We start from the raw sequence: 13,602 nt of genomic DNA on the forward strand, positions 1-13,602 counted from the left end.
TTTTTAGGTTATTGGTACATTTTAGGTATACAGTACAGTTACATTAATTATTGGGCTCTTGTACCTCTGCATGACTTCTTGGTTCTCATTTTTTCCCCTTATCCCAGCCTTCCCTTCACCCCCTCCTCCATTCCCCATTTATAAACACTTTATTTCCATTTTTTCATTTTCTCATATTTTTTCAGAAGCTTTTAAATTTAATGTGATCCCATTTGTTGATTCTTAGAACTATTTCCTGTGCAACTGGGGTTTTTTTCAGAAAGTTTTCACCTATGTCTATGACTTCAAAAGTTTCTCCTATCTTGTCTTCCACCAGATTAAGTGTTTCTCCTCTAATGTTTAGTTCTTTGATCCATTATTATTTTAGTTTAGTACATGGTGAGAGATATGGGTGTATATTCAATCTTCCGCATGAGGAGAGCCAGATTTCCTAACATCATGTATTAAAAAGGCTGTCTTTCCTCCAGTGTGTGTTTTGGCCCCTTTATAAAAGATCAAATAGTTGAATATATTTGGGGTTGTTTCTGCATCTTCTTTTCTGTTCTATTGATCATTATGTCTGTTTATGTACCAGGGCCATGATATTCTTAAATCACTGTAGCTTTATAATAGCCCTTCAACTTCAGGATTGTGATGCCTCCAGGATTACCCAGGATTGCCTTTATTGTTCTTAGTCTCTTCCAGTTTTAAGGTAATTTTCTCCAGTTCTGTGAAGAATGCTATTTAATTTTCACTGGGATTGCATTAAATCTGTATATCAAGTTTGGAAAATGGTCATTTTTACTATGTTTTGCTTATTCAAGAACAGGAATGTCTTTCCATATTCTGATATCCTCTTCAATTTCCTTTTTGAGAGTACTGTAGTTTTCATTGTAGAGTTCTTTCACTTCCTCAGGTTGATTCTTAGGAATTTAATTTTTCTTTGGTGCTATTGTGATGGTGTTCTTCCCTAAATTCTTTCTCAGTGGGTTTATTATTAATGTACAGGAGTGTTACTGATTTCTGTTCCTTGATTTTGTATTCTTTTTTGGGTTTTTTGTTTTGGTTTTGGTACTGGGGATCAAACTAAGGCCTGCAAGGCAGGTTGTGGAACCCCTGAGCCAAATCCCCGGCCCTTGTATTCTGATACATTACTAAATTTGGTTATAATTTTGGGTGGATATTTTTGCCTTCTAATGTTAGATGATCATGTCATGTGCAAATAATAATAATTAGACTATTTCCTAGATAGATAGATAGATAATTTCTTTTCATTGCCTAATTACTCTTGCTAATGTTTTGAGTAGTGTGTTGAACTAAAGTGGTGCTAGAGAACATCTTTGTCTTATTCCCAATTTTAAAGGGAAGTTTTCAGTTTTTTCCCCATTTAATATGATCTTGGTAGTAGGTTTGTTTTGAATAGCCTTTGATATTTTGAATATATTTTGAATAGCCAGATTGAGATACTTCTTCTATCTCTATCCTTTCAGGAATTTTACCATGAAAAGATGTTGGATTGTATCAAAAGCTTTTTCTGCATTTATTGAGATGATCATTATATTTTGTCCTTATTTTTATTTATGTGATATATTATACTTTTGATTTGCATATGTTGAACCATCTTTATATTTCTGGGAGGAAGCCTACTTGGTCATGCTCTATGATCTTTGTGATAATTTGCTGCATTCTACTTGCCAGTATTTTGTTGATAATATTCTTTAAAGAGCTTGGTCTATAGTTGATTGTATCCTTGTCTAGTTTTGGAATCAGGGTAATTAATGGTAGCTTCCAGGAATGACTCTGGAAGAACTCCTTCCCTTTGAATGTCATTAAAAATCTTTAGAAGTTTTGGTATTAGAATTTCCCTTAAATTTATGTACAATGCAGCAGTGAACTCATCCGGACCAGGGCTTGGTAGGTCATTTTTTACTGTTTCAATTTCCTTGCTTGTTTTTTGATTATTCAGAGTTTTTACATCTCCTTGGTTCCATTTTGGTAATTTATATGTATCTAGGAATTTATTCATTTCTTCTGAGTTCTCCAATTCATTGGTGTACAATCTTGCAAAGTAGTTGTTAATTATGTTTATTTCAGCAGTGTCCATTGTGATTTCATCTTCTTTCATTTTAGTTGCATTGATTTGGGACTTTTCTCTGCTTTTTTTGGTTAGATTGGCTAAAGGGTTTTTTGTTGTGTTTTAAGAACCAAGTCTTAGATTCATTGATTTTCTTTATTGTTTGCTTGTTTTTTGGTACTGGGAATCAAACTTGGGTCCTTGCGCTTGCGAGGCAGGCAGCAGAACCACTGAGCTAAATCCCTGGCCCTCTTTATTGTTTCTTGGTCTCACGCTTACTGACTGCTGCTCTGATCTTTATAATTTCCTTCCTACTGTCTTTGATTTGGATTGTTCTTGTTTTTCTGAGACCTGAGTTGCGTCATGAGGTTATTTATTCGGGCTCACTCTGTTTTTGTGATGTTGATATTCATAGCTACAAACCTCTCTCTTCGACTGCCTTCATTGTGTTCCATAAGTTCTGGTATGTTGTACTGGCATTATCATTTAGTTCCTGAAGCTGTCTTATTTCTTTCTTCTTCTTTTTTTAAGAGTAGGAAAAATTTATTGAGGGAAAGAAAGCTTCTGTCTAAGAGAGGCAGAAGGGGTATCAGAAAGTGTGTTGCCCCCTCACCCCACTTCTCCAAGATGTTTTATATAGCAAAGCCGTGGGGTGAGGCAGGTACAAAGTGGGACACAACTGTAAGACCCAATGGAAAATCGCAAGGTGGGAGTGAGCTGTCTTATTTCTTCCTTGATTTCTTCTGCAACCCATTGTTTATCTTTTTTTTCTGTAACCCATTGTGTATTATTTAGTTTTCAGCATTTGCATAATTTCTGTATTTTCTTTTGTCTTCAATTTCTAACTTCATTGCACTATGGTCTATCAATATGCACGGTATAATTTCAATTCTTTTCCACTTAGGCTGATTTGTTGGCTAGTATGTGGTCTATTCTGGAGCAAGTTCCACGTGCTGCTGAAAAGAATGTATTCTATTGTTGGATGGGACATTCTATAAATATTAAGTCCATCTGTTGAAAGGTTTTGTTCAACTCTGATATTTGTTTGTTGATTTTTCATCTTGTTGAGCCATGATAGTTATTGAGGTCCCCCACTATAATTGTGTTTATGTCTGATCTTTTATGTCCAGTAGTGCTTGTTTTATGAAGTTGGTGTCCTGTTGTTCTGTGAATATGTGTTAATAATTGTTACTTCTTCATGTTGGATTGTTCCCTTAACCAATATGTACTGACTTTCTTTTGATCGGTTTTTGCTTGAAGTCCAATTTGTCTGAATATAAGATATCTACACCTGCTTTTTGGGGGTTTCTGCAGCATGGACTTTTGTTTTCCATCCTTCGATTTTTAGTCTGTGAGTTTCTTTGAGGGTTAAATATGTTTGCTGTATACAGCATATTGTTGGATTTTGTTTGTTGACCCGTTCTGCCAGTCTGTGTCTTATGTTTGTGGATTGGTGCATCTTTGCCTCTGTTGCGCTGTGCTGTGGTCCCCTGGAGCCAGGGTGTTGTTTCTCTGCCCTGGGTCTGCTCACTCACTTGTAGCGGGTGATGCTCATGGGAGGCGGATCTCTGGGTTAGCTTTCTCACTTGGAGGGGCATCATTCTGGGTTGCTCCTGCTTTTGACTTCTGGAAATGAATTATGCCATCTGGAGAATGAGAGCAAGTGTGCCTGCAAACATTCCCTGGTTTAACTCCAGTCCCATTAGCCATGAGCCGTGTGTCATCCTGACATCCCAGGTTCTGAAATGCCTGATGCAAGAACATGGCCTGCTGCCTCCACACCAGCTACCCTGCTGCAGTGGGGCCTCAAGGGTCTGGCGGGGGTATAGAGCAGAATTCAGAAGCAAGGCACTGTTCTGTTCCTTTGATCTTGTCAAAAATAGTGAAAGCATTTGCCAGAGCCAGCTGGCTCATCAGGGGTGGGGATGGCACAGCCTCAGCCTTAGCAGCCTTTGTGCCCATAGCAACCATGAGTCCCAGGAAAAGGGAAACACACGTCAGGTTTTTGCAGGAGTGTCAGCTACCCTGAATGAAAGCACTGTGTGGAATACCAGGGAAAGAAAAAAATACAAGGAGAGAGACGAAACATGAAAAGATATGTTCAAGATTCTATAGGTTCATTTTTAGAAATGTAAGGACTATAAGGCCTTTTACCAGTTAGTTTAAGCTATCATAGACCATTTCATTCCGACTTTCATTGCAGGGACTAATAAGTTTGACATATATATTACCGATTTTGTAATTGTTATAATTTCCAAGTCATCTGGCAACTGGCATGATGCATTGGCTCAGTCTTTGGGTTAAAGCTCTGTGTACCTAAAATAGGTGTGATTTACTTCACCTCAGTAATAGGGACAGTGTTTCAGTCCTCTTATTTTGTATGAGTAGACTTTTCTAGTGAATTAAAATATGATAGTTCTGGAGGAATAGTATTTCTGTTACTCAGAGACAGTTATATATGGATTATACAGACTTCTTCTTCTGTGCTTCTGCTCCTTGTCCTGGGGAGGTTTCTGTGATATATACATAGATATAGATGTAGATACACACATTCACACACACGCGCGCACACGCGCATGCATGCACACACAGCAGGCAGAGGGAGAAAAGAGTGACCTAAATATTTCCTCTATACTTAAAAAAGAAAATGTAATGCTAGCACTAAAAAAAAAATTTAAGGGGAAAAGCACACTCACAATTATACCTTCCTAACATAGTTTTTATTTTATTTACATCTTAGGTTACAAGGCACAGAAACCTACTCAAAATAACTTAAAATTTTAAATACAGGATGCATCTATTGGAAAGATCTTAGGATATCTAAGGTTATGTTCTATGGTGGTTTAAACTAATTGGTAAAAGGTCTTATAGTCCTTATATTTCTAAAAATGAACCCATAGAATCATGAACAGGAAGCAATGCCTCCTGAGTACCTGGCCTTAGGGATGAACTGAAAAATGCTCAGAAACCAAACAAGCATTTCCTCTTCCTCTTGTGCTTTGCAGCAGTTGATTTCAGCCTCCACTGCTCTTCTGAGTATTGTGACCCCCTTTGGTCCCTCTTTCTACACATACAGACTAATAATTCATTTGCATGGGGTTTAACCTTAGCTGCCCAAAATGCCACCCTCAGTCCCAAAGCCCACATCCCCTCCCAGCTGGACACCCACAGATTCATAACCCCCCTTACAGTTTCCCAGGACAGAGAATTTGATCGCCCAACCCAGTCAGGGCCTGGTACCTCCTGAGTTCAGTTTCCTCCTTGGTCACTGTGTGTTTCCAGAGTCACAGCTAACCACATGGGTGCAGGCTTTGTTTGGGGACAGTTCTCAGGGAAGGGACACAGGCCAAATAGTGACTCCCCAAAGTGTTTACAACACTGTGCAGTATTTCTGGAGCTTGTCTTTGTGTTTATAGAGTCACTAATATTCTTGAGATCATAAAGTACTTTACTGAACTATCCCACCAGTTTTGGTTGTTTTTATAAAATGAAACATGATTTTAAAGCTATGGTGTAAAGTAAGTCATTAGGATTATCTGAGAATCACAGTCTTCTATGCTCTCTTGGTATCTCGTGGCCAAAATTTTATCTAAAATTAGCCATTCAAAATGTCTTCACTAAATCCTTTAATCCTTTTCCCACATGCCTTGTCCCTTCCAATCACTTCTGAAAATCCTAAAAATATAATTACAGGTGTCTTTAGTTCATTGAAAAAGTATTGATTCCTCATTTTCTTCTAATTCTAAAAAGCCAAAGATAATTTAAGTCCCTTTTTCTGTTTTTCTTTGTATCCATAAAGTCAGGAACCATAGTCAATTCAAAGGATGCATTACTGTGGTCTCTCAGAATCAAAGCAATCTACCCCCCAACATGTAATAACTCACCAATTTAGAAACAATAGGAACATGAGCAAAGACATGAGAGAACTTTGTTTTTCATTGCTTGGAATAGACTGACACTTCTTTAATAGACAAACTAGATTTCAAAGGCAGTGGCATTTACTTAAATGTTAAAGAACATAATATGAACCACAAAGTTCTTTTTTGGGTATTTTTCCCCAAAGAAGGACATCTCAAGATTGAAATGTAAGTAATTATACAATAAAAAAGAGGGAGGGATGTTATTTTATATAGATATACATGCATGCACACACCGATTGTAGATAAAATATCACGTCTGAGATTCTGACATTCTGAAATTTGCTTCAGAATAATCTGGGGGAGGCAGGCAATGGAGGTTAGTGGGACAGGCTTGACCATTGGTTCTTTTTTTTTGATGTTCAGACACATTTTATTCTCATTTAAAACCAACTTTTAAAACTGGATTATCTCTGAAAAAAAAAGTAAAGGTAAATGGTTCTTAATGGCCAAAGCAAGACAGTGAGCACACAGGGATTCTGTACACTATACTCACTTCCATACATTAGAAGTTTTCCATAATTAAATACTAGAAAATAGCAGACTATGTGTATATCTTGAGGCCTCGAAATTTTCAAGTCCTGCAGCATTGTTGTCATTGAGGGAAGGGAATTAAGAAATCTAATCTTTTCAACATCAGTCAAAATGAATTTAAGATATTTTTATGTCAGACTGAAAGACTATATTTGTTTTAACATTGTGTGTTAGAAAAGGCTTGTGGTTTTTTCCCCCCACTTTTTAAATAAGACGGGTGGGGAGGGAGTGGACATTTATAGTTTGTTTTGTGAGTCCTTTCTGTTTGTAACTTTAAAGGCAAATTTAAATGCAGCACTCACAACAAGAATCATATTTCTAGTCCCATAATTCTTGCAAAGCAGTTTGCTTTTACTTCATCTATTGTGTGCTAGAAGGCCACAGAGGAAAAGATTTTTTAAAAACTGATTTTGTCAGGCTTTGGAAAATTACCGCTATTTTTCAACACACTATATCAAGCTTGAGTCTTTTGTTATTTGAAAGATCTTGAAGGTCAAACTTTCTGTGGCTATGTTCTGAGAAGTATAGCTTCAGGGTTTGTACCATGCCATGCAATGGGTTTCACACTCCCTTCTGAATAACTTAACATATATTTACTCAATTTATGAAACTTTGATTAAAATGAATCAAAATAGTGGCAGCTGTGTTTATCATTTTATAGGGAGAAGATAAATGCTTTATTAAATTATCTTTCTACTTCTTTCTAACAGGAAAATTATTGCAAGTTAATTCAGGTGCCAAAGAACAACTCTTTTTTGAAGCTCCAAGAGGAAAAAGGCATATTATACGGCCATCAGAGGTAACAGTTCTACACAAAGCCTTTTAAAAATATTTTGGGATGTTTAATATGTGTACTTAATAAACCCTATCAGTCTTAACTTGCTAATATGGATTGTATTAGTTCAACTTTAAACTTAATCATTTCTTACATCTGAATCATTGCTTAATCTGGTTTCTTAATTTCTAAGACTGTGCCATTGATGTGGAAATGTTCACTGGGAATTCCGCTTAATTTTTCTCACCTGATGACAATGACTAGGCTAAAAGTTTCAGAGCTACATATTACGTCTTCCATTTGACATGTATTTCATACAATGCTTTTTATGACATAAAAATTTGAAATATTTTACTTGTAAAAAATATCTCTAACAATTTATTTTTGAGTCAAAAAGTGACTATTGCGATATATCAAATTATTTTTTCCTTTCCACATTTCCCTCGTGTCCTTAACTGTGTATGTGACTTTGTAAGTGTTCAAATCCAAATCTATATGAAATTTTGAATCTACGCACTGACACCTTCCTGAGAGCTAGATTTGTTTTGTGGAGAGTAAGTCTTTCATGATCTCGAGATAATGAACCCTGCTGCTCTAAAGATTATTGGGTGATTAAGCACAAGGAAGTCCTCATGGTCCGAGGAGATAAGCTGATTCATTTATTAGTTAAGTAAGCTTTATGAAAGAAAAGGAGATAATGCTTCTTTCTGATAATCAATGACCTTGCTCCACCTTTAGCTGGCCAGTATTATGAAGTATCCTAGGATTGTCATGTACTCTGTGTCAAAGATGATCGGACATAGTTACATTCACAGAGCTTTCACTATTGGTAAAGGGAGTACAGGAGTGTGTGGTACTTAAGAAATACAAGTTGTTGTAGACTATGGCAGTCTTTTCATGGAGATTGTTTACTGCCGAACCCATCTCCTCAAACCCAATTTTTTTAAAATCTCTGATCGGTCCTCATTTTAACTTTTTTTTATATATGAAGAAACTTTCATAGCCTTGAGTAAGAGAGGTTTTGAATTATATCATTCATTCACTGAATATTTGTTGTATTGCTAGGCACTTTACATACCTATATTTTAATCATCATACCAGCTGTCAGTCTCACTTTACAAATAAGGCTCCAGGAGGACGAGAGAACCTCAGAACTGCAATCCAATCTGGAGGGTCTGTGTGTGACGCCATAGCCTGGACCAAGAGGCTTCTTAGATTTTTCCTCTGTAATTATCATTTTTCACTTCAGCTTTGTTTTTCCTTTCTGTTCTAGCATCCCAAAATGAGGATACTAAGATAAAACACAATTTAACCAAATGGTGAAGAGGTTTGTTTGGGAGAGAGAAATAAGCAACACTACATAAAATAATATTGGGCTGGGGATTTAGCTCAGCGGTTCGGTGGCCTGCCTTGCAAGCTCAAGGACCCGAGTTCAATCGCTGGTTCCAAAAAAAAAAAAAAAAAAAAAAAACATAAAATAAAATACACAAGAGGAAGATTTAGTATGCAGTTCCCAAAATGCCAGGCTTTTCCTCTGACAAGTTAACCTGTCGGTCTGTGGTAACGTTTGTCACGCCAGAGGCCGACTCCAGGTGACCCTGGTTGAGAAGCCTCCCAGTTAATGGGTTGTTGGCCCACCTCCCTGGCAGTGCCGAGAAGAGGCTCAGTCACTGGTGTTGGTAGGCCCATCAGCCAAGCATGAAGGATTCTGAAAATCTCCCTTTTAGAAAATATTTTGTTTTTAAGGAGCAAACACGGTAAAACTAATGCAAAGCTCACTCCGAAAATTATGAAGTGGACAGATATTAAAATGTCCATTTAAAATCCATCTGATGCAGCATGATGAGTAAAGTAACACTACGCTGGAGCCAAACTCTCTGGAATGCAGCTCACCCTCTGCTTCCTAAGCCTGCTGTAACTTATGCGAGGAACCTCTCCTATGGGATTCGCTTGTCTCCTCTGCAGTAGGATGATCTCTGTAAAATGAGACGGAGAACTATCACATGAAGCTGTTATGAGGATTTAAAAAGGCCTATAAAGTAACTGGCACAATAAAAAAATGTTAATTGAATTAATGACATACTTTCTTTAAATCTCATTTTTTTAGGGGTAGGCATGTACTGGAGATTGAACCCAAGGCCTTTGTACTGAATTACATCTCCATCTCCTTTTACCTTTTTTATTTTGAGACAGGTTCTTAGTCACTGATTTGCCCAGGCTATGCTGTAACTTGTGATCCTCCTACTTCAGCCTCACAGAATGCTGGGATTATAGGAATACACCACCATATGTGGCTAAGATTATCTTACTCAAGGTGCTAAGGAAGAGACTCCTTGAGTACTCTCCTTCCATTTGAGTTCTAGAATTTTAAACAAATTTATTTAACCCTTTTGAGTTTTATGGATTACAGAGTAATTCCTAATATTCCAGTTTAAATGCAGTTTCTGTAGCTACCAAAGTTTAGGTTTTTGCCCCCTCCCCCAGCAAGTGCAGTGTCAGATCTTGCCAAGGGTTTTCTGTTGGGGTCACTTCTTGGTGAGCATACAGCTCACTGTCCTGCTCAGGTCAGAACCCGTATGGGAACTGGGGATGGACAGGAGGATCTCAGGAATTGGTGGCTGAAAAGCTGCTTCCAGAACCTGCAGGAGCAAGGTTGCATGCTTTTCTTCCTCTGAATGTCAGTGTAGGATGTCATGAGGGGGTGGAAGGCCCAACTTCTACTTCAGAAAAGCAAGTGATTGCTGCATGAGACATCTTGAGTCACTTCAGTCTGTGACCCTGCCGGAGGCCCCCAAAGTCACTGGACCAGCTGCAGATTTTAGGTTCCCATTCTGCCGGAAGAAAAGCAGAATGTTAAATGAGGACAAATTTGAGTAACTAAAAAATGTGTATCACCTTACCACGTGGTGACTGAAAACCTGGCTGCATCTTTATGCTGTAACGTCTCTTCAAAGCAGTAATAGCCAGCAGAAAATAGCAGAACTGGAGGCAAAAGTGCATTAGCAATGTGCCAAGTAGTTTCCAGATCCAAAGAGGGGAGGTCTGGGCTTTTCATTTTAGCATCTCTAATGGCTTTAATACCCTTTTTAGACAGTGCTTTTAAGTGCTGATCTAAAGAAAGCATAATGCTAAGATGTACTGGCAGATCTTTAATAAAAATTAATGAGATAAAATTCCCCAGGGAAGCCTAATATATAGTTCTGTTGTTATTTTTTATTGTTCAGAAAGAAAAACCTCAATTTTATCAGGATTTAAACTATACAAGTTGGAAAGTTAGCCATGAATTTCAGACAAGGCAATTTTAAAGGATAAAATGTGTGTTTGTGGCAATACAGTGTGAATAGCTCTTCAGATTTTAAAGATAGTCTCTCTAGAGCATTAAAGATATTAAGCTAGCTGTGAATCTTATTACTTTTTCCTCCAAGGAAGCAGACCTAAAAAAAAGAAAAGTTGTATCTTGGACTGTCTTAACATACTTTGCTAAATGATCATCCCATTGATCAACCTAGCTCAGTAGTTCTAAGCCGAGAGCTGTTTTCCCCCAGGGTAGTAACATCTGGCAATGTCTGTGGACAAGAGTGTGTGCTGGCACCCAGGAGTGGAGGCTGGGTTGCTGCTTAGCATCTCACTGTGCACAGGACATTTGTCCACATCAAAGAATTTACCTGACCTAAGGTGTCAGTGCTGAGGTTAAGAAACCCTGATCTAGCCTATGCCTTATACCATGATAAATGGCTAGCTGAGAATTAAAAACATACTTACCGTCAGATTTTCACAATTCCAAAATGTACTTTTGATCCAGAGAAAAACATTTGGATATTTGACTACAGTGTTGGCTTATTAAGACAGTGCAGACACTGCTTCATAAATATGCAGCTCAGAATTCATGCCTCTCAGCACACAACACAAATGCCTACTGTTGGCAAAGTCATCGCTTAGAATAGCTGCACGTTGTTTCTTCCAAGTAAACCAGCAAGAAATCGTAATTTTCTTTCCTTCTTTGTAGATTGAGAAGATAGAATGGGACACATGGACCTGTGTCCTGGGGCCCACCTGTGAGGGAATCTGGCCAGCACACAGCGATGTGACCGATGTCAATGCTGCCAGTCTGACTAAAGATTGTTCCCTCTTAGCCACTGGAGATGATTTTGGTTTTGTTAAGCTTTTTTCATATCCCGTCAAGGTAATACTTTATATTTATCACATGTACTTGTTCACTGTTGTTGAAGCTTACAATTTATCAATTTATCTGTCATGTCTAAGTGTATTTTCAAACTTTGAAAGATATGCAATCAACAATGTTGTTTATGGCAACCCTTATACATATAAAAACTTCCCTGATGTTGTGTTTGAGTAGCTAATTTGAATGAAGCTCTCGTAGTGTAGAATTTCTCCCTGATAGACCTTTAGTGGTCTCAAATCTGACTTCTCACAATCTGCGAATTATGAGTCACTTTTGCAGCATCTCAGACCACTTCCTTTCTAACTCGTGTAAGTGTACATCAAGCAATGAGGAACTTACTACAGTTCATTACAAAGCAACCCAACCCATCTTATAAGAGCTACAGTTGTTAAAATGTATTGCACTGGCATGAGCTCAATTCCTTTCTCTTTAGCCAAAGTTCTTTCTCTGAACCATCACTAAACCATCGTCCTGGTCCTCCAGCAGCCTTTGTATGGAAGAAGATCACATTGGCACCCATCGCTCTCATTTCTTCAGCCTTACCATCTCCGTTTCCTTCAGCCATTTTTCCATATACGTGGTTTCCTGCTGTCCCTCCCTTTATACATACTTTTTATTCATTTCTTCTTAAACTGTCTCATCTAAAACTCAGTTCAGTGCTTCAAATGTAACCTTACCAGTTGACAGTACAACAGGACAGTTGCCTTCTTGGTTTTAATTTTACATTAGCATTAAATCAATGGAAAATGGCATCAGTGGAATCAAAATGATAATTGACTCCATTATTATTGATTCCATCCTAATGTCATTCTCATAAGTGTTCATGTTGTCTCCTATTCTGTAGTTATATAATGATTTTCTAAAGTTTTAGTGTAGAACTTTACATCTGTACCCCAAAAAATTCACCTTGCTTATTTTACCGAATTGTTCTACCCTATCAATAACTTGTAAATGTCTTCCCAAAATATTTATTCTCCCTGCACGAAGTCATCCTGTGCTTGCACAATCATGAGCTCGAAATCATGGAAATAAAAAAGATAGACTAGACCAACCAAGCGCCAACACCCAGAAAACCCCATTCAATCTGATGTTCCATTTGTTAATCCACACGTTTACTTGAAGTTCTTCTACTACTAGCAGGTATGTCAGTCTATCTGACTGTACTTTCATGCAGCCAAGTCCAACAAGAGATCATTACCTTTCAGTAAGACAGATTGGTTGTGTCTGCCTCCCCTAATATCTCCTTCTAAGAAATGACCCCATAAACAGCAAGTGGTTGGTTCACAATGAGCCCCTGTTCCTTCCTTCCTGGTAAACACTGATTCTTTTCTTGAAGTGCTTATTCAATTTTTGTGTAATATTTCATCTCAGAATTTTCTCTGGATTGCATCAGTTTGTGAATCAATATTTGCCAGAGTCTACTTGTTTTCCCATTCAGATACAGGAACCTTTTTATGTGCGATGCCACCTCTCCTGATCTTTTAACTCTTCAGCTCTTAGCTTTATTTCTGTAGTCACATTTTATGGCACCTGTAGTCATTTAAATGAACTGATTTGCCCTTTCAGGTTTAAAGATAATTTTCTTTGACAGAAGAGATTAATAAATCTGCTTTCTGTTAATATTCAGCAATCTAATCTAAGAAGTAATCTTAAAGTTTCTCTTTTTTCTTTGTTGTTTTTTCTTTTTTTTTTTACTTTAAGCATTCCTAAAATGACATCAGAAGATCCTTCTAAGGCTTTTGTATTCATCTATAGTCATTCACTCTTCCTTCTGTCATTTCAACATTTAACATCTAAATGCGTTAAGTTCCCTCAGCAGCCACTTTGGTTTCTTTCGATGCCTTTTTGCTTTTTTTAATTTGTTAACATCTGATCAGACTACCATTTTGAGTAGCCCTTTCTAAGATACATGTCTGATTATTCAGTGTTCCTTCTTTGTCTATCTCAAATTCCAAAGCCACCATTGCTCAGTGATCTATCACTTCAGTTACCAGCCATTCCTATTTGATCAGAATTTAGTTCTAAGTAATTACTCTCCTTGATATTTCTATGTTGGAACAGCTAAAATGTCACCAGAAGGGGCCTGAAAAGTTTCCCAAAGTGAAGCTAGGGAACTAAACCCGCCCTACCCATAGAGGAT

The 13,602-nt window shown here is 37.6% G+C and overlaps 1 protein-coding gene across 1 annotated transcript in view; it reads left to right on the plus strand.

Annotated features, from left to right (window-relative positions):
* The window catches only part of Eml6 (EMAP like 6), a 251,167-nt gene that overhangs the window by 186,312 nt on the left and 51,253 nt on the right, over positions 1-13,602 (plus strand). The window contains exons 25-26 of the mRNA XM_010615906.2: positions 7,215-7,303; positions 11,286-11,462. Of these exons, the coding sequence (XP_010614208.1) occupies positions 7,215-7,303; positions 11,286-11,462 (266 nt within the window). The remainder of the gene's footprint in view (positions 1-7,214; positions 7,304-11,285; positions 11,463-13,602) is intronic.

Source organism: Fukomys damarensis, unplaced genomic scaffold (assembly GCF_012274545.1).
Source record: "Fukomys damarensis isolate Sample0158 unplaced genomic scaffold, DMR_v1.0_HiC HiC_scaffold_2, whole genome shotgun sequence".
Classification (NCBI taxonomy): domain Eukaryota; kingdom Metazoa; phylum Chordata; class Mammalia; order Rodentia; family Bathyergidae; genus Fukomys; species Fukomys damarensis.